The sequence below is a fragment of the Oncorhynchus masou genome, chromosome 30 (genome assembly GCF_036934945.1).
Source record: "Oncorhynchus masou masou isolate Uvic2021 chromosome 30, UVic_Omas_1.1, whole genome shotgun sequence".
In the NCBI taxonomy this organism is placed as follows: domain Eukaryota; kingdom Metazoa; phylum Chordata; class Actinopteri; order Salmoniformes; family Salmonidae; genus Oncorhynchus; species Oncorhynchus masou.
Window position 1 is genome coordinate 22693972 of NC_088241.1, and position 20462 is coordinate 22714433.

General features: G+C 41.2%; 1 protein-coding gene across 4 annotated transcripts; it reads left to right on the top strand.

Annotated features, from left to right (window-relative positions):
• The first annotated feature begins 17 nt into the window (after positions 1 to 17).
• LOC135522374 (dehydrodolichyl diphosphate synthase complex subunit DHDDS-like) lies at positions 18 to 17400 on the top strand. Of its 4 annotated transcripts, none has more exons than XM_064948560.1 (14): positions 18 to 132; positions 4479 to 4559; positions 4686 to 4802; positions 6540 to 6682; positions 8431 to 8547; positions 8821 to 8922; positions 9087 to 9201; positions 9493 to 9600; positions 9830 to 13879; positions 15244 to 15264; positions 15647 to 15676; positions 15783 to 15833; positions 16116 to 16166; positions 16744 to 17400. In XM_064948560.1, exons 2-9 carry the CDS (start codon positions 4497 to 4499, stop codon positions 10046 to 10048), a joined length of 984 nt encoding a protein of 327 aa, XP_064804632.1. In that variant the 5' UTR covers positions 18 to 132; positions 4479 to 4496; the 3' UTR covers positions 10049 to 13879; positions 15244 to 15264; positions 15647 to 15676; positions 15783 to 15833; positions 16116 to 16166; positions 16744 to 17400. The 4 variants fall into 4 exon arrangements, with proteins under 4 accessions (XP_064804632.1, XP_064804634.1, XP_064804631.1 ...); XM_064948562.1 differs by having other exon boundaries at positions 18 to 120; positions 16710 to 17400; XM_064948559.1 differs by having other exon boundaries at positions 18 to 120.
• Positions 17401 to 20462: the final 3062 nt, after the last annotated feature.

Below are 20462 nucleotides of genomic sequence, written 5' to 3' on the forward strand. Positions count from 1 at the left end.
ACCCGAACAACTTTCCTGTCAATCCACATGCATAGAAATCTGTACTAACAGTTCCAGGAAATGGTCGGTCTTTTGAATACGTCACTCCGTCGAATAAGGAAGGGGACGTCATCTTAAACTGTGAGTTGGAAGGTTTGTGAAATATGTAAAAAATAATACGGCTCATAATTCATGATCTCTTTCAACAATATGAATGAAATCGACCATTTTAGTGCGAAGTGCAATTGCTTTGTACATTTCAAACAGTGTTCATCATTGGTTATCGCTCCCTGTCCGGTTTGATTGAGTTGTGTTAGCTAGCTACCGTAGGTAGCTATGATAACTATGTAGCTATCCCAGACTTGATCTACATGAATCAGAGATGCATAGTCATATAGCTAGTTATCAGAATATTAATTGTTAAATATATCCCGTTTATGCATGCATGCATGGAGACTAGTGGCGTGTGTATCAGAACTAATCAGATAGTGGGGTACGAAATCATTAACACCCATAAAGATAAGCAGAAATGGCTCTAAAATATATAATTCAAATATTGAGCTATATTGTATGCTCAACATTTTTTGTAAATTATATTATTATATACTAATACAAATGCTCAGAGAAATACATTTTGTTTAACAAGTAACACATGTTTTTCTCAAAAAGGCAAGGGTCAACATGATTGACTCCCTAGTTCTGGTAGCCTGGCCGGTAGGCGCGTTTGGCCAGTAACCGAACTGTTAAATAAAGGTAAAAATAAAATATATTCTGCTGATGCATTCTCATTGACGCCAAACTAGTGTTGCACGGTAAACTGAAACTTCTGTACTTAAAAAAAACTAGAACATGAAAAAAGGTACTATAATTGTTTTAAACATTCGGTACTTATATAAATTGTCTCATGTCATCTACTGATTGAGAGAGGAACAAGTCTGTCTATCAGGGCAGCTGATGCCTGCTTCACTTACTCATTGCTCGCTCGAGCCTGTCCTGCGGAACCACTGCACTCACTGGGAGTCTTGGCTGCATCACGTTATCGCCACACTTATGCTTCACACAAGTTAACACACTTAAATAATGCAACACAGCATTTAGAAATGTTGCAACTGTTAGTTACTGTTCACAAAACACTGTTCATTACAGGCTAGAACACTTTACAATGCAATAAGATACCAGTAGCTCAGGCTGGTCTCATAGACTAGACATGAATCCAGGACACTCAAATTAGTATGATGTTATGTTTGGTATGGTTACATAAGGTAGGAAAAAACGAGAGCAGGGTGGTTGGTTTTTTATTTTTTATTTATTTTTTTTTTCACCTTTATTTAACCAGGTAGGCTAGTTGAGAACAAGTTCTCATTTACAACTGCGACCTGGCCAAGATAAAGCATAGCAGTGTGAACAGACAACACAGAGTTACACATGGAGTAAACAATTAACAAGTCAATAACACAGTAGAAAAAAAAGGGGAGTCTATATACAAGGTTGAGGTGGATGGGTGTTCGAATCTCATCATGGACAATTTTAGCTAATTATCAGCTACTTATTACTTTTGAGCTACTTTGCATGTTAGCTAAGCATAACCTTAACCCTTTTAGCAAACCCTTTCATTAACCCTTTAACGGGCGATTCCCTGATCCACCTATACGCAGACGACAACATTCTGTATACTTCTGGCCCTTCCTTGGACACTGTGCTATCTAACCTCCAAACAAGCTTCAATGCCATACAACACTCCTTCCGTGGCCTCCAACTGCTCTTAAACGCTAGTAAAACCAAATGCATGCTTTTCAACCATTCGCTACCTGCACGCCCGACTAGCATCATCACCCTGGATGGTTCTGACCTAGAATATGTGGACATCTTTAAGTACCTAGGTGTCTGGCTAGACTGTAAACTCTCCATCCAGACTCATATCAAACATCTCCAATCTAAAATCAAATCTAGAGTCGGCTTTCTATTCCGCAACAAAGCCTCCTTCACTCACGCCGCCAAACTTACCCTAGTAAAACTGACTATCCTACCGATCCTCTACTTCGGCGATGTCATCTAGAAAATAGCTTCCAATACTCAGCAAACTGGATGCAGTTTATCACAGTGCCATCCTTTTTGTTACTAAAGCACTTTATACCACCCACCACTGCGACCTGTATGCTCTAGTCGGCTGGCCCTCGCTACATATTTGTTGCCAGACCCACTGGCTCCAGGTCATCTACAAGTCCATGCTAGGTAAAGCTCCCCCTTAACTCAGTTCACTGGTCACGATGGCAACACCCACCTGTAGCACGCACTCCAGCAGGTGTATCTCACTGATCATCCCTAAAGCCAACACCTCATTTGGCCGCCTTTTCTTCCAGTTCTCTGCTGCCTGTGACTAAATTGTAATTATTCATCTACCTCCTCATGCCTTTTGCACACAATGTATATAGACAATTTTTTTCTACTGTGTAATTGACTTGTTTATTGTTTACTCCATGTGTAACTCTGTGTTGTCTGTTCACACTGCTATGCTTTATCTTGGCCAGGTTGCAGTTGTAAATGAGAACTTGTTCTCAACTAGCCTACCTGGTTAAATAAAGGGTAAAATCAATTAACTCAATGCATGCACACACTCCTATTGAATATGCATTCACCTGTATTGTGAATAGGCCTAGACTACATCTTGATTTACCCAGTTTATCAATTGTGATTTACAATTCAAATAAATGATTACCATTATGTTGTTTTGTAGTTAGATTGGTAAAAACAAAGTCAAATTGATTGTATACTATCATTGATTCATTAATGCAGGTCTCTCCACCCCTGTTCCTGGAGAGCTACCATCCTATAGGTTTTCCGTCCAACATCAGTTGCAACTAACCTGATTCAGCTTATCAACCAGCTAATTATTAGAATCATTTGCGCTAGGTTAAGGTTGGAGCAAAAAACCTACAGGACAGTAGCTCTCCAGGAACAGGGTTGGAGAGCCCTGTGTTAATGCTGGCATGGCTGTCTTTGAAAAATTGAAATGAAACATTTTAAAATGTAATGATATTGAACTCAGAAGATCTGTCTGGATCAAGTGCCATTCTGTGACTTTGGCTAATATGCCTTCTTGTTTTGCCGTGGTATCGTTTTGGTAGCAAGTATCGCGATAGTATCGAGTGTCGTGACACTAAAACCTGGTATCGAACAAAGTCAAAATTCTGTTATCATGACAACATTACGGCAAACCCACCACTGGTGTGTGCGTGACCAAATAGCTCTATGCTCATGTCATTGGACCAAAGCATCTGTTCCAATCCAAGTGCCAGTGCTGTTTAGCAAACTCAAGGCATTTACATTTGTTGGACGACATGAAAATAGAGCTCTTTGGCCACACACACTAGTGGTGGGTTTGGTGTCTAAATGATAATGCATAAGTAGAAAATAACCCCTATGGTAAAATGTGGTGGTGGGTCTTTGATGTTATGGGGCTATTTTGCTTCCACTGCTTCCTTGTTAAGGTCAACAGCAAAACCTGGTTGCCTCTTCCAGGAGGTTAACTTGGCTGCAAGTGAATCTTCCAACAAGACAATAACCCCAACCAGACTTCAAAATCCACAAAGAAATGGTTAATTGACCAGAAAATCTATTTTGCAATGGACATCTCAGTCTCTGGACATAAACCCCATTTGAAAACCTGTGGTTTTAATAGAGTACCACAGTATGAGTCATAATACCCAAAATCCTAGAGGTCAAACAGGGAAATGGTTCCAATCGTTTTGCTCTGAACCATTTCCCTGTTTGACCTCGAGGTATTATGACACCTCCACTGTGGGGGTCTATTGATGAGGGCAGTCCATATGTGCAGACAAAGGATATCAAGGATCTGGAAGGATTATGTATGGAGGAATGGTCTAAGATCCCTCCCAATGTCTTCTCCAAAAAGGGCTCCGTGCCATTATCCCCACAAGTTGAGGTATTGAAAGGTATTCACAACTGGGGTGTCAATCATTTTGACCCCTACCTTTTTATTGAGAAAAAAAAATATTACTTGTTAAACAAAATAGCTTTCTCCGAGCAATTGTGTTAGTATAAAATTATATAATTTCCCAATTTTTTGGAGCATACAATATAGCTCAGTATTTGAATTATTTATTTTATACAGTCACTTCTGCTCTTCTTTATCAAGGGTGCCAATCATTTTACACCTCCCTGTACGTCTGGTATGTGGTAAAAGTCCCCTGTAGCACAGCTCAAGACTAGAAAGTAGTGGCCTCGACCTTATCCTACTAACTGTCGATGAATGCACTGCTGTTACGTTTGTTGTTGCACCCCACTTAACTTGGCCTATGCTCTATATGTAACTATGCTACATACCTCTCACTACTGTGTCTCGTGCAGCCCATGGCTATACAAACCAGGGACTGCTGGATTTGTCATACAAGCCTAACGGCTAACCTTGTTCATAAATTGCGTGTTTATAGGTATGTTTATGTGTATCTCTAATGTATGTAATGCATATATCTCCACAGGGGTGTCAGAGTTTAAATATGTCGTGGATAAGGGAAGGTGAATTGAACCTCATTGAGAAGCTCTCAGCCAACATACTGAAGGTATGACTAACTATTTGCAAATGAATCCCTTCTGAGGATATTTGAATGAATGAAATCACAACCACATTTTCATGATATGTAATATGGTTCTATCTGTACGGAATTCCACCCCCTGGTCTCTCCCAGGCTGGCCCGATGCCCAAACATGTGGCCTTTATCATGGATGGCAACCGGCGCTACGCCCGCAAGCGTCAGGTGGAGCGCCAGGAGGGACACACACAGGGTTTTGACAAACTGGCAGAGGTGAGGTTCCCAGGGGACATCGGTGTCATGTCATGATGTAGTTATTGTTCGTTCTATCATAGTTGTTCTCATTCATGCTGTCTCTTTTGCATGAGCTTTCACAAGTAGGCAACTGCACTTCAACCATATTCTTCACCATTACCATCATAACATGTATTTGTATAGGACTGTCACCAAATACATTATAAATACAGTGGGGAGAACAAGTATTTGATACACTGCCGATTTTGCAGGTTTTCCTACTTACAAAGCATGTAGAGGTCTGTAATTTTTATCATAGGTACACTTCAACTGTGAGAGACGGAATCTCAAAAGAAAATCACATTGTATGATTTTTAAGTAATTAATTTGCATTTTATTGCATGACATAAGTATTTGATCACCTACCAACCAATAAGAATTCCAGCTCTCACAGACCTGTTAGTTTTTCTTTAAGAAGCCCTCCTGTTCTCCACTCATTACCTGTATTAACTGCACCTGTTTGAACTTGTTTCCTGTATAAAAGACACCCGTCCACACACTCAAACAGACTCCAACCTCTCCACAATGGCCAAGACCAGAGAGCTGTGTAAGGACATCCGGGTTAAATTGTAGACCTGCAGAAGGCTGGGATGGGCAACAGGACAATAGGCAAGCAGCTTGGTGAGAAGGCAACAACTGTTGGCGCAATTATTAGAAAATGGAAGAAGTTCAAGATGACGGTCAATCACCCTCGGTCTGGGGCTCCATGCAAGATCTCACCTGGTGGGGCATCAATGATCATGAGGAGGGTGAGGGATCAGCCCAGAACTACATGGCAGGACCTGGTCAATGACCTGTAGAGAGCTGGGACCACAGTCTCAAATAAAACCATTAGTAAAACACTACGCCGTTGTGGATTAAAATCATGTGGTCTGATGAGACAAAAATAGAGCTTTTTGGTCTAAACTACACTCGCCGTGTTTGGAGGAAGAAGAAGGATGAGCACAACCCCAAGAACACCATCCCAACCGTGAAGCATGGAGGTGGAAACATCGTTCTTTGGGGATGCTTTTCTGCAAAGGGGACAGGACGACTGCACCGTATTGAGGGGAGGATGGATGGGGCCATGTATCGCGAGATCTTGGCCAACAACCTCCTTCCCTCAGTAAGCGCATTGAAGATGGGTCATGGCTAGGTCTTCCAGCATGAAAACGACCCGAAACACACAGCCAGGGCAACTAAGGAGTGGCTCCGTAAGAAGCATCTCAAGGTCCTGGAGTGGCCTAGCCAGTCTCCAGACCTGAACCCAATAGAAAATCTTTGGAGGGAGCTGAAAGTCCGTATTGCCCAGCGAAAGCCCTGAAACCTGAAGGATCTGGAGACGGTCTGTATGGAGGAGTGGGCCCAAATCCCTGCTGCAGTGTGTGCAAACCTGGTCAAGAACTACAGGAAACGTATGATCTCTGTAATTGCAAACAAACGTTTCTGTACCAAATATTAACTTCTGCTTTTCTGATGTATCAAATACTTATGTCATGCAATAAAATGCAAATGAATTACTTAAAAATCATACAATGTGATTTTCTGGATTTTTGTTTTTGATTCCATCTCTCACAGTTGAAGTGTACCTATGATTAAAATTACAGACCTCTACATGCTTTGTAGGTAGGAAACCTGAAAAATCAGCAGTGTTATCAAATACTTGTTCTCCCCACTGTACATTCTACTCTCATGTTGGCTTTACTGGTGATCAACCTTGGTGGCTCCTTCCTCTAGACACTACGCTGGTGCCTGAACCTGAGCATCCATGAGGTCACCGTGTACGCCTTCAGCATCGAGAACTTCAAGCGGTCTAAAGACGAGGTGGACGGCCTCATGGAGCTGGCCAAGCAGAAGTTCATCAGACTGCTAGAAGAACAGTGAGTGTCAGATCCGAGGAACCAGAGTGCTTCCATTAAAGATGTATAGGGTGTTGGAGACCCAGTGAGTGGGAGAGAAAGCAGCATAGCTACCTTACAATCTCGACAAGGAGGATGTCTCAGTAATTGGCCCAGGGTGTCACTTGGCGCCAGACAACGTGACCTGGAAGATTTAAATTCACCGGCCATTTGAGAAATTTACTGGAGCTATGACTAGGGAAGTAAATGTGCCCAAATTATATAAACTGCTCCTGTCTATACAGAAATTAATACAAATCATTCAAAATACTTCACCAGAAAGCATGACTTAGCCGCAGAGGAATCGAGGATCATTAAAAAATTGCTGTTGATTGTTTCATATCAAATATGCCTATTTGGGACTCAATCACTGTGGGCAGTGAGCGTGGAAATAGGCCTTGCTGAATATTGAGTTGTGGTTGTCAGTGAAAAGCATCTAAAATATGTGTGAAGATAAAGTGTCTTGGGTATAATTTAAAATGTTGAGACAAAAAAGTGGGGGGGGTAAATATAGAAATATATCAAAGTCAACGAAATAGTTTAATATCCATTGCTAATGATAATAAAGACTACTAAAACTATAGTTCCTCACAGGAGGCTGTTTTAAACAATCCTTCCCTCGATAATCACCAAGTGTCGGTGTGAAATAGCAAAATATAATGATCAGATGAGCCCATATATCCAGTTCTAACTTCATAAAACACCTGAACACTTTTCCCTTAGGCAAAAGCAGCTGTCTCGCGAGCGTGGGAAACTCTAAGGGCCTGGAATAGGCTAGTTGATAAGATGTTGCAAGTTCACTAGCGAAAGCTTCGGGCCAGACCCAGTGAATTAGCTGCCAATGGATCATCAATGTGTCCATATGGCAGAGGCTGGTGCTCTCGCATTAGTAGAATTTTAACTTAGATTTTTATCATTTTAATTTTAGATTTGGATGATTTTGAGAAACGAAAGCGTTATTATTGAAATGAAACTGTTAAATGAAAATGCGCACATAAAAATCAGAATTGGTAGAAATGGTTGGATAAATTGTAAGCTTCCCCAAACTTGAAAATCACGCGCTGTCTATAAAATATTTGTAAAAGAATTGCCTCCACGTTTCCATGGTCTGATTGTGGCTATATGCTACATTGCAGGAATCTTTTATGTGTATTTATTTTTTTTACTTTTATTGAACTAGGCACGTCAGTTAAGTACAAATTCTTATTTACAATGATGGCCTACCCCGGCCAAACCCGGATGGCGGTGTGCCTCATAATATGAAGTAAAACATGCAGAGTTAATTTTTTTAAGTATGTTTTCAAAATGCATACTGCCTCCAGCTTACATGTTGAATCGCTGATATCCTGTTGCCTGCACTTACATGCTGAATGGGAGGCGCGCTTCAAATGTCTGTTGAGAAATATATTTTATATTTATTTTTTTACCTAGGTTTGCATTTCGAATTGTTGCGCATGGAATGGGCTTAGAAATGCAGCAACCAGCTGAGTAGTCGTAGGAGACATCCCTCTCAAAATAGTATCTTTATACTGTGTGCGTGTGGTAGTTGTTGAATTAATAAGATACATGACGACTAACGAAAATACACACACCAATTTAATTCCACATAATTATGCAAATTAACCTATAGACCGACTGGTATTTCCATAAATTATTTTACAATGGGGTCATTTTGGCTGGCAACAGTTTTATTTATCATCTGTTCTTTTTGGGGCTCTCTTCCAATCCAGGGATAACCTGGAGAAGCATGGGGTGTGCATCCGGGTGTTGGGAGACCTGACACTACTGCCTCTGGACCTGCAGCAGCACATAGCCCGGGCTGTGGTGGCCACCAGGACTCATAACAAGTAGGCATCGCCATCTCATCTTCCTGCTGCTCCTCACGTTTCTGAGGTGGCTGTGAGCTTGTGTGCAGCCATCTGAAAAACATTGCCGTTTTGACAAATGTGTCAAGGTTTACTGCAGATGCTGGACTGCAGTTGTTTATAATGCAATGCAATTTCTCTATGCGTAAAACAACACATGGGCTTCTCTGTTCAGTCATCTAAGATGTCTTCAGGAGTGGCTACTTACAGCTGTAATAACTCATTCATTAACGGCCCACCCTCTTTTGCCAACAGATGCTTTCTGAACGTGTGCTTTGCCTACACCTCAAGACATGAAATCGCTAATGCCGTCAGAGAGATGGCTTGGGGTGTGGAGCAGGGACTTATCAAATCCAGGTAAACTACTTCAACAGAGATTCAGAAGAGGAATATTACATAAGAGTGCATTCATGGCCCTCTCAAATATAATTGTTATATTTGCATAATCACAGATCTAGATTTTTTTTCTGAATTGTTTTTTCTGCTCCTTTCCCATGTCTTGTCTTGGTTGTTGTGTCCAGTGATGTGTCGGAGGCCCTGCTGAGTCGGTGTCTGTACAGCAGTAACTCTCCCAATCCTGACCTGCTCATTCGCACGTCTGGAGAGGTGCGACTCAGTGACTTCCTGCTGTGGCAGGTAAGGAGAAAGACACTCCTTACTGTTTCCAGCGTGATGTTGAATGCTAATGAGATTAGCCTCTTGCCTAGCATCCTCTTTGGTAAGGACAAGACCTACTTCCTGTTCAGTGACTTTCCTGATAGACAATGGACCCTCTGGTTTAGCTGCCTCCCCCACTACCTCGTGACTTATTCTTTGTAAATGTTGGCTGTCTGGTGTTACCCATGGGGATTATTCAGTGGGGTGAAATGTTTATAGAACGCTGCAGACAGAAATTGAATATTTTTTTTGTCTGTGCTATTTCTGCAGACGTCCCACTCCTGCTTAGTGTTCCAGTCAGTTCTGTGGCCAGAGTACTCCTTCTGGAACCTGTGTGAAGCCATTCTGCAGTATCAGCTCAATCACAGACCTCTTCAGGTATGATCTCTCTCTTTCCTTCATTCATCCCCCACATACAGTACATTCCACCGTATGATATTTATCCAATCTCTAAAAGTGTGTGCACTTTTGCCACATTCTTTCAAGTTGCATTTACAGAATTGAGCGAGAATTCATTAGAAGGATCATCTGAATACCTGTAGTAAACTACTGTGTTGTATGGAACACTGTGATCTGCTTGAATGACTGATCCCTATGTATGCTGCAGAAAGCCAGAGATCAACACAGAGAGGGACAGGCCCTACAGCAGCATGAGGCAGACCGGGCCTGTTTAGCAGACCTCCTACATCACCACGGCAATGGAAAGGAAGCACTGCTCAACTACACTGCCAGCCGAGAGGAACGGGTTCAGGACTTCCTTGGTGCACTCCAGCACAAGAGAGACTCCTTCCTTACTGACTTAACCAGCCAAGCTGCTCTGGCATAAAGAGGGGATGAGAGGAACATAATGCTCCCCATCCTGAATTGGGGGAGCAATCCCATCTCTCTTCCTCTTCCCTAAAGGGCTGAGTGGTTTTAAACTTCTTATTTTGTATGAGTGATTTTACCCCTATGGGGCTGTATGTGGGATATTTATGTGTATATTCTAAAAGAGAAGTCTGATCAAAGTCTAATAAAAAGAGAAGTCTGGTAAAGAGCTAATAATTATATAAGTTCTGTAAAATCTGTCTGTCAAATGCATGCCATAGATATTCTTGTTGGATTGATATTCACAATGAAATCTGAGTACTCGCTCCCAGAGAAGATACACATCGGAGGCAACCATTTACCACAGCACCAGCTACACTACATGACCAAAAGTATGTGGACAACTGCTCGTCGAACATCTCATTTCAAACTCATGGGCGTTAATATGCGGCAGGTAACCTAGTGGTTAGTGTTGGGCCCGTAACTGAAACGGTTGCTAGATCGAATCCCCGAGCTGACAAGGTAAAAATCTGTTGTTCTGCTCCTGAACAAGGCACTTAAGCCACTGTTCCTAGGCCGTCATTGTAAATAAGAATTTGTTATTTACTGACCTGCCTAGTTAAATAAAAATTTTAAAAACATGGAGGTCCCCCTTTGCTGCTATAACAGCTTCCATTCTTTTGGGAAGACTGTCCACTAGATGTTGGAACATTGCTGCGTGGACTTGCTTCCATTCAGCCACAAGAGCATTAGTGAGGTTGGGTACTGATGTAGGGCGATTAGGCCTGTCTTGAAGTTGGCGTTCGATGGGGTTGAGGTCAGGTCTTTGTGCAGTCCAGTCATGTTCTTCCACACTGATCTCGACAAACCATTTATGTATGGACCTCGATTTGTGCATGGGGGCATTGTTATGCTGAAACAGGAAAAGGCCTTCCCCAAACTGTTGCCACAAAGTTGGAAGCACAGACTCGTCTAGAATGTCATATGCTGTAGCCATAAGATTTCCCTTCACTGGAACTAAGGGGCCGAGCCTGAACCATGAAGAACAGCCCCCGACCATTATTTCTCCAACCTTTACAGTTCTGCCAAACCCAGATTAGTTTGTCCAACTGCCAGATGGTGAAGTGTGATTTGTGAGCCGTTGTTGCTCCTAGACGTTTCCACTTCACAATAACAATACTTCATGTTGACCAGGGCAGCTCAAGCAGGGTAGAAAGTTGACAAACTGAATTGTACAACGTTGCAAGTCACAGCTCTTCAGTAAGGCCATTCTACTGCCAATGTTTGTCTATGGAGATTGCATGGCTGTGTGCTCGATTTTAATACAGCTGTCAACAATGGTTGTGGCTGAAATAGCCGACTCCAGTTTTGAAGGAGTGTCCAGATACTTTTGTGTATATAAACATCCTCTCACTGTCAACTGCTTTTATTTTCAGCAAACTTAACATGTGTAAATATTTGTATGAAGATGACAAGATTAAACAACTGAGACATAAACTGAACAATTTCCACAGAAATGGAATAATGTGTCCCTGAACAAAGGAGGGGGTCAAAAGTAACAGTCAGTATCCGGTGTGGCCACCAGCTGCATTAAGTATTGCAGTGCATCTCCTCTGCATGGACTGCACCAGATTTGCCAGTTCTTGCTGTGAGGTGTTACCCCACTCTTCCACCAAGGCACCTGCAAGTTCCCGGACATTTCTGGGGGGAATGGCCCTAGCCCTCCGATCCAACAGGTCCCAGACGTGCTCAATGGGATTGAGATCCGGGCTCTTAGCTGGCCATGGCAGAACACTGACATTCCTGTCTTGCAGGAAATCACGCACAGAACGAGCAGTATGGCTGGTGGCATTGTCATGCTGGAGGGTCATGTCAGGATGAGCCTGCAGGAATGGTACCACATGAGGGAGGAGGATGTATTCCCTGTAACGCAAAGCTTTGAGATTGCCTGCAATGACAACACGCTCCGTCCGATGATGCTGTGACACCTCCCAGACCATGACAAACCCTCCACCTTCAAATCGATCCCGCTCCAGTGTACAGGCCTCGGTGTAACGCTCATTCCTTCGATGACCAGCACGAATCCGACCATCACCCCTGGTGAGACAAAACCGCGAGTCGTTAGTGAAGAGCACTTTTTGCCAGTCCTGTCTGGTCCAGTGACGGTGGGTTTGTGCCCATAGGCGACATTGTTGCTGGTGATGTCTGGTGAGGACCTGCCTTACAAGAGGCCTACAAGCCCTCAGTCCAGCCTCTGTCAGCCTATTGCGGACAGTCTGAGCATCAATGGAGTGATTGTGCATTCCTGGTGTACCCTGTGCAGTTGTTGTTGCCATCCTGTACCTGTCCCGCAGGTGTCACGTTTGGATGTACCGATCTTGTGCAGGTGTTGTTCCACGTGGTCTGCCACTGCAAGGACGATCAGCTGTCCGTCCTGCCTCCCTGTAGCGCTGTCTTAGGTGTCTCACAGTTTGGACATTGCAATTTACTGCCCTGGCCACATTTGCAGCATACCTAAGGCACGTTCATGCAGATGAGAAGGGACCATGGGCATCTTTCTTTTGGTGTTTTTCAGAGTCAGTTAAAAGGCCTCTTTAGTGTCCTAAGTTTTCTTAACTGTGACCTTAATTGCTTACCGTCTGTAAGCTGTTAGTGTCTAAACGACCGTTCCACAGGTGCATGTTTATCAATTGTTTATGGTTCATTGAACAAGCATGGGAAACAGTGTTTAAACGCATTACAATGAAGATCTGTGAAGTCTTTTTGGATTTTTACGAATTATCTTTGAAAGATAGGGTCCTGAAAAGGGGACGTTTCTTTTTTTGCTGAGTTTATAGTGTATGTGTGCTGGACTGGTCAAGTCAAATTTTCAATGAATGTCATTGTGCAATAACTGTTATGGCCATGGATGCCCATATTTGACATGTAAAAGAACTATATTTTTACCAGGTTTCTTTATCTTGCTGAATAAACGTGATTGTTAATTCAGTGTAATGTTCATTACATTACTTATATTCATAACAAATTGTACATCCGAATGGATGATTTTTTAAAAACTTTTTATAGTCTGTTTTATATGGTATCATTGACGGGGTGATGCACACTGCAGACACAAAGTTTCTAAACCCAGAGGGGCAACATCGCGAGACTGCCGGGAATGCTTGTGAAGCAGATCAAGCAGACAATGCGGGTTTTGGGTTAGAGATGTCAAAAGAGTAGTGAAACATTCTTCTTTAGCTGTTCATTTTCTGGAAATGTAGGTACAACCTATAAACGTATTAAGTAGTTGAACATGTTATTACCCCAACTTCGTGAAATTGACCAACTGACACGTTTACATTTGTCAAAAAAACTACTTTATAATGGAAGGGGTGCCTTTGATTTGATGGCGGCAAAATGCGCAGTTCGACGCGAGACAAACCTGAGACAAGATTGTGTTTCTGCGCATGAGTTTAGCAAGCCAACGTCTCCATGACATCGCCTACAAGCGTGATCGGGGATTTTGATTGGAGAAGCAGTTTCTCCCTATGCTGTACTGTCTTTGCTGCAGAAACCACGCCACCTTGTTACAGCCGTGGTATTTATCATGCGCTATCTCTTTAAGATAATGGAGACGCCCACAAGCACGTGATTTGTTTTCATCCAATGTATGACTTAAAATATAAAAACTGGTTCAAACCGGTTTCTATCTTATATTTTACATTCGGTCATTATTTTACATTCACCATTGTTGCATTGCTAACGTGGCTAGAAGAGCTTAGTGAGATAGCCAACAACTCACATTAAAAAAAGAAAAAAAAGAAAATTGTGTTGCAATTCCCGAACAATCATCAACATGCCTAAAAGAAAGGTAAGGAATCCTTAATTTTACGGCTAACAAATATATTTGTATTATTATTTTTTGCTTGCATCTTGGCGTTTTTAAATTGCATTTGGTCTCTTCATCAGTACTGTATGTCGTCGTTTAGAAATGGCGGCAAAATGGGTCATCCCCTCAACGCAGTCATAAATATATTCCTAAAAAAAAATACAATTACATAAGAAATCAGGTGTACAGATATTAACCATATATATTACGATTATTCGTCCTACATTGAGCATACCTATGACTAGTCCATGCACTCAAAAGCTAAGTACGATTTGTGCATCACGCGCTTGGTGCTTCTTGGAAGTTGTGCAGAAGCTCGCGGGGCTCAACTGAGATATTTCATACATATAAACGATTTAACTATTAATATGTGTAGTTCAATGTGATGCCTGTGAGCATCTTGGTGTCTAGTTTTCTCGTCATTTTGAGGCAGGCTTGAATCAGTGAGCCACAAAAATTGGTGGGAAAAGATGCTTGGTGGTTTTCAATAGTTTGCACCCGACGCAACGCTTAAATGCAATCATATGAATCCTCTACTTTACCAGCTAATACTAATTCATTGCTAATGAATTTTCCCCCCAACTAACATTAGCTGGAGTTTTTAACGTTAAGTTCAGTCCATTTACCCTGGCACTGCCAATTTCAACGTCAGGCTGCCATCTTTGCATAGCCAACATTAGTTAGCATCTCTAATGTGAATGCACAAGCAGCATATGCGCGGGGGCTTTTCAATGACCTTTTCTATTGGGTTTATCGTTGAACCTCAAAGTTTAAAAAAAATATATATATACATATTTTAAAAAATTAAACACATCACTGCATCTTTAGCCGCATTAACTTCGTCGAAATAATGTTGCTAGGTAGATTTATTGAGCGCGAACTTCATCTTGTTGACGGCTGTCGAGCGCGAATTGACGCAAAACAAAGGAAGTGCCAAGCGCGCCCGACTGTTGTGACAGGACAGATTTGAATTTGAATATGCGCGGGAATTCCTTCGAAGTCAGAAGTGGCCAAGAACAGCGGAAATGTAGGTCATAAATGTATGGCTCTCTCGCCCACTGTGGTGTATGTAATCCGTTGTGCAAAATATACATTATACAAAAGCCCAGCATGTTTTCTGGGAATGTGATGCTTCATTTTGATCAAAGGGGCCCTCCATAGAATAAGAGAGGGCAACAATGGACATAACACCTGCTCCAGTTATCTTGCTTTTTTGAAAAGGACCAATGCTGTACTATGATACATTAGCTACATTTATTTATTATTCAGCGTATTTAAAATTTGCTTTCTGAATTAATTGCCTCCCAGTTTCTAAAGATGTTCCTTCTGCTTTTTCTTGTTTTCAGAGTGCTACCAAGGGAGATGAGGTACGCATACAAATATTCACAATATTAATTCTAAACTGTTAGCTTGTGTATTTGTTGTAATTTTTACACTTTAACTGAACTTCAACTTATAAATGCTGTATAGGATGTTCATAAAGTCTTGAGCAATTAGGTCTATAAAAATGCTTCACGGATAATTTGTTAAAACCTATATACATAAAGGGTGATATGAAAGGTTGGTGCTTTGTCAAATGTGCCATTACATCTTTGAACCCCTTTATAACGCATGACATTTGCTTATGAATTGAAATTTGCGGCTACATCTATATCATCTGTATTCATTAAAAGTTGTAGGTTGTTTAAAGTGGGATCGTTATAGTAATAACTGAGTCATTGCTAGATATGTAACGTGTTTCTTTTTCAGCCTGCAAGACGTTCAGCACGTTTGTCATCTGTAAGTAGTACCATTGACATAGGATACTTTAGGATCTGTACATTTCTTTTTATTGCAAACTCATGTCTTACTTACACTAATTACCATCTTATTTCCTATTTTGCAGAGACCTGCGCCAAAGCCGGCTGCCAAACCCAAAAAAGCGGCAGCACCCAAAGTATGTTAAATATTTGTTTAATCTGTCTATTAATAAAGTTAAACTTGTGTTAACTCTTAGCCTAAGCGTTATTGATTCATGACCTTTGGCATCAACTCAGCTGTCCTATTTATTATATTGTTTAACAGCCACATGAGGGAAAGCATCAGAAAAAGAATCTCAAATATTTGGCGCTGCTGGGCATTTGACAAGATGCATAACATCTTGAAGGAAGTGAGAGGGGAGAGAATCCACTTACTCTTTCAATAGTCAACAGTGGCAAACGTGTTTTTTCTTCTTCAGAAGCCAGTCAAAGGAAAGAAGGCAGCTGAGAACGGTGATGCCAAGGCTGAGGTTTGTCCTGAAAGGATCTGTTTGCTATCTATTCAATGTGATTCTTCTCCCCCATTAGGGTTTAGATTTGGTTTCGCTTGAAGCTGTACATGACTATCTGCAATCCATCAGTCACCCTTACCACAAATAAACCACAGTGTCCCTTAATGGGGATGTGATTCATTCTATCTACATGCATTACTTATTTGATGGGCGCTCAACTCAATTATGTGTGAATTGTGGAATGATATTAACCAAGCAGTTCTGTGGAAATTGTTATTAAGCTGTTATTACATAGAACCTCTGGATGCTATGTAATCTATTTGCTTTCTGCCCTGCTGGCATAAGTTAGTGCATGTAATTGAATCGATTTGAACAAAAATAACTCATCTTTTGGGGGGGGGGGGGGGGTTATATTCACAACAACAATACAGTGGGCCTATGGGGTTAGATGCACTTAAATATACGTATTTAGTTAGTTTCTTATTTTCTATTCTCTTGAAAATAACTGCTCAACAGTAACTTTCTTATGGCATACAAACAGGTTTTTTGTTATTTTTGTAGGTCTGAAATAAGTCCATTTCCCTCCCATTTCTAGGCGAAGGTTGAAGCCGCTGGAGACGCCAAATGAAGAACTGTTTGAAGTTGTGATCATTCTGTGTACTTGGTGACTGTACAGTTTAAAATAAGTATTTTTTACCAAGTTTTTTTTATATTAAAAGATATCATTTATAGTTCATTGTGGGCTTACATTTGACGTAATGAAGCTGTTCCCAAGGGGTTGTCACGTTCATATCCATTTTTTATGCCTTGTTTAAATGAATACCGTCCATATCCAGTCAAAGTTTTAAAAACCACACAGAAAAAACTTCTACCCCTGTTTTGTTTTTTTACTGCTGAATGTTATTTTCCAACATAAATCTAAACATTAAAGGCAGCTAAAGTGTGTTTCTAAAATGTTTAAGAGGAATAGGGTTTTTGCCACTCCTTTTAGTTTTTTATTGTACAAGTAATATGAATTAATTACATACCAAATGTTTTGAATCAACATCAGATCTTCTCATTCAGGAGACAAAAGACACCGTTTGAAAGTAATCACTAACTTGTATTAGGTCAACACACAAAATTAATAATGTGAACTTAATCATTTGTTCTATTGTTTATTTTATTAAATTGTTCTGTAAAAACAGTGGAAAGAGCTATTGTGACGCCTATGAAATTTTAAATGTTCTTGAATAAAATGATAAAAAGGCTATTTTTGCTTAATTTAGACATCATTATTCAGCAAACATTCTTTGTCACAGTTGTTGACATGCTAGTTTGCACTAATCCACACGTTTTCTAGATATGATACTTTACTATTGGGCAGGGACAGCAACTGTTTCCTCATGGGGAACCCCAGACCTAGTCACCTGGGGCTCTCCTTCCTGTAAGAAAAATACATAGATAAAATCCATCCACTTGGATTACAATATTGAGGCCTAACCAAGCCATCCCTTTGATGCCCATAAAGGTAGTGCATGGTTTAGGGGTTATACAGTGCCTTGCGAAAGTATTTGGCCCCCTTGAACTTTGCGACCTTTTGCCACATTTCAGGCTTCAAACATAAAGATATAAAACTATTTTTTTGTGAAGAATCAACAAGTGGGACACAATCATGAAGTGGAACGACATTTATTGGATATTTCAAACTTTTTTAACAAATCAAAACCTGAAAAATTGGACGTGCAAAATTATTCACTTTCAGTGCAGCAAACTCCAGAAGTTCAGTGAGGATCTCTGAATGATCCAATGTTGACCTAAATGACTAATGATGATAAATACAATCCACCTGTGTGTAATCAAGTCTCCGTATAAATGCACCTGCACTGTGATAGTCTCAGAGGTCCGTTAAAAGCGCAGAGAGCATCATGAAGAACAAGGAACACACCAGGCAGGTCCGAGATACTGTTGTGAAGAAGTTTAAAGCCGGATTTGGATACAAAAAGATTTCCCAAGCTTTAAACATCCCAAGGAGCACTGTGCAAGCGATAATATTGAAATGGAAGGAGTATCAGACCACTGCAAATCTACCAAGACCTGGCCGTCCCTCTAAACTTTCAGCTCATACAAGGAGAAGACTGATCAGAGATGCAGCCAAGAGGCCCATGATCACTCTGGATGAACTGCAGAGATCTACAGCTGAGGTGGGAGAATCTGTCCATAGGACAACAATCAGTCGTATATTGCACAAATCTGTCCTTTATGGAAGAGTGGCAAGAAGAAAGCCATTTCTTAAAGATATCCATAAAAAGTGTTGTTTAAAGTTTGCCGCAAGCCACCTGGGAGACACCAAACATGTGGAAGAAGGTGCTCTGGTCAGATGACACCAAAATTGAACCTTTTGGCAACAATGCAAAACGTTATGTTTGGCGTAAAAGCAACACAGCTCATCACCCTGACCACACCATCCCCACTGTCAAACATGGGGGTGGCAGCATCATGGTTTGGGCCTGCTTTTCTTCAGCAGGGACAGGGAAGATGGTTAAAATTGATGGGAAGATGGATGGAGCCAAATACAGGACCATTCTGGAAGAAAACCTGATGGAGTCTGCAAAAGACCTGAGACTGGGACGGAGATTTGTCTTCCAACAAGACAATGATCCAAAACATAAAGCAAAATCTACAATGGAATTGTTCAAAAATAAACATATCCAGGTGTTAGAATGGCCAAGTCAAAGTCCAGACCTGAATCCAATCGAGAATCTGTGGAAAGAACTGAAAACTGCTGTTCACAAATGCTCTCCATCCAACCTCACTGAGCTCGAGCTGTTTTGCAAGGAGGAATGGGAAATAATTTCAGTCTCTCTGTGCAAAACTGATAGAGACATACCCCAAGCGACTTACAGCTGTAATCGCAGCAAAAGGTGGCGCTACAAAGTATTAATTTTGCACGCCCAATTTTTGAGTTGTTAAAAAAGTTTGAAATATCCAATAAATGTTGTTCCACTTCATGATTGTGTCCCACTTGTTGTTGATTCTTCAAAAAAAATACAGTTTTATATCTTTATGTTTGAAGCCTGAAATGTGGCAAAAGGTCGCAAAGTTCAAGGGGGCCGAATACTTTCGCAAGGCACTGTATTTCAGGCCACTTGACTTTTTACACATGGTTGCATTACAGCCTTATTCTAAAATGGAGGACAAGTATATTAGTGTCTAGTTTGAGAAACAGACGCCTCACAAGTCCTCAAGGAGCAGCTCCATTAAATAGTACCTGCAAAACACCAGTCTCAATGTCAACAGTGAAGAGGTGACTCCAGAATGCAGGCCTTCTAGGCAGAGTTGCAAAGAGAAAGCAATATCTCAGACTGGCCAATAATACAGGAACTCTGCCTAGAAAGCCAGCATCCCGGAGGTGTTTTGCAGGTACTATTTAATGAAGCTGCCAGTTGAAAACTTGTGAGGCGTCTTTCTCAAACTAGACACTCCAATGTACTTGTCCTCTTGCTCAGTTGTGCACCGGGGCCTCCCACTCCTCTTTCTATTCTGGTTAGGGCCAGTTTGCGCTGTTCTTTGAAGGGAGTAGTACACAGCGTTGTACAAGATCTTCAGTTTCTTGGCAAATTCTCGCATGGAATAGCCTTAATTTCTCAGAACAAGAATAGACTGGTGAGTTTCAGAAGAAAGGTATTTGTTTTTGGCCAATTTTCAAATGCTGATGCTCCAGACACTCAACTAGTCTAAAGAATGCCAGTTTTCAGCTGTGCTAGCATAATTACGAAAGGGTTTTCTGATGATCAATTAGCCTTTTAAAATTATAAACGTGGATTAGCTAACACAACGTGCCATTGGAACACAGGAGTGATGATTGCTGATAATGGGCCTCCTGTACGACTAGATATTCCATTAAAAATCAGCTGATTCCAGCTACAATAGTCATATACTACATTAACCATGTCTACTCTTTCTGATCAATTTGATGTTATTTTAATTGACAGAAAAAAATTGTTTTTCTTTTAAAAAACAAGGACATTTCTAAGTGACCCCAAACTTTTGAATGGTAGTGTAAGTCTTCAGACCCTTTACTCAGTACTTTGTTGAAGTACCTTAGCAGTTATTACAGCCTAGAGTCTTCTTGGGTATGACGCTACAAGCTTGGCACACCTGTATTTGGATTTTTCTGCCGACCCTCTCAAGCTCTATCAGGTTGGATGGGGAGTGTTGCTGCACAGCTATTTTCAGGTCTCTCCAGAGATGTTCGATAGGGTTCATGTTCGGCCTTTGGCTGGGCCACTCAAGAACATTCAGAAACTTGTCCGGAAGCCGTGTGTCTAGGCT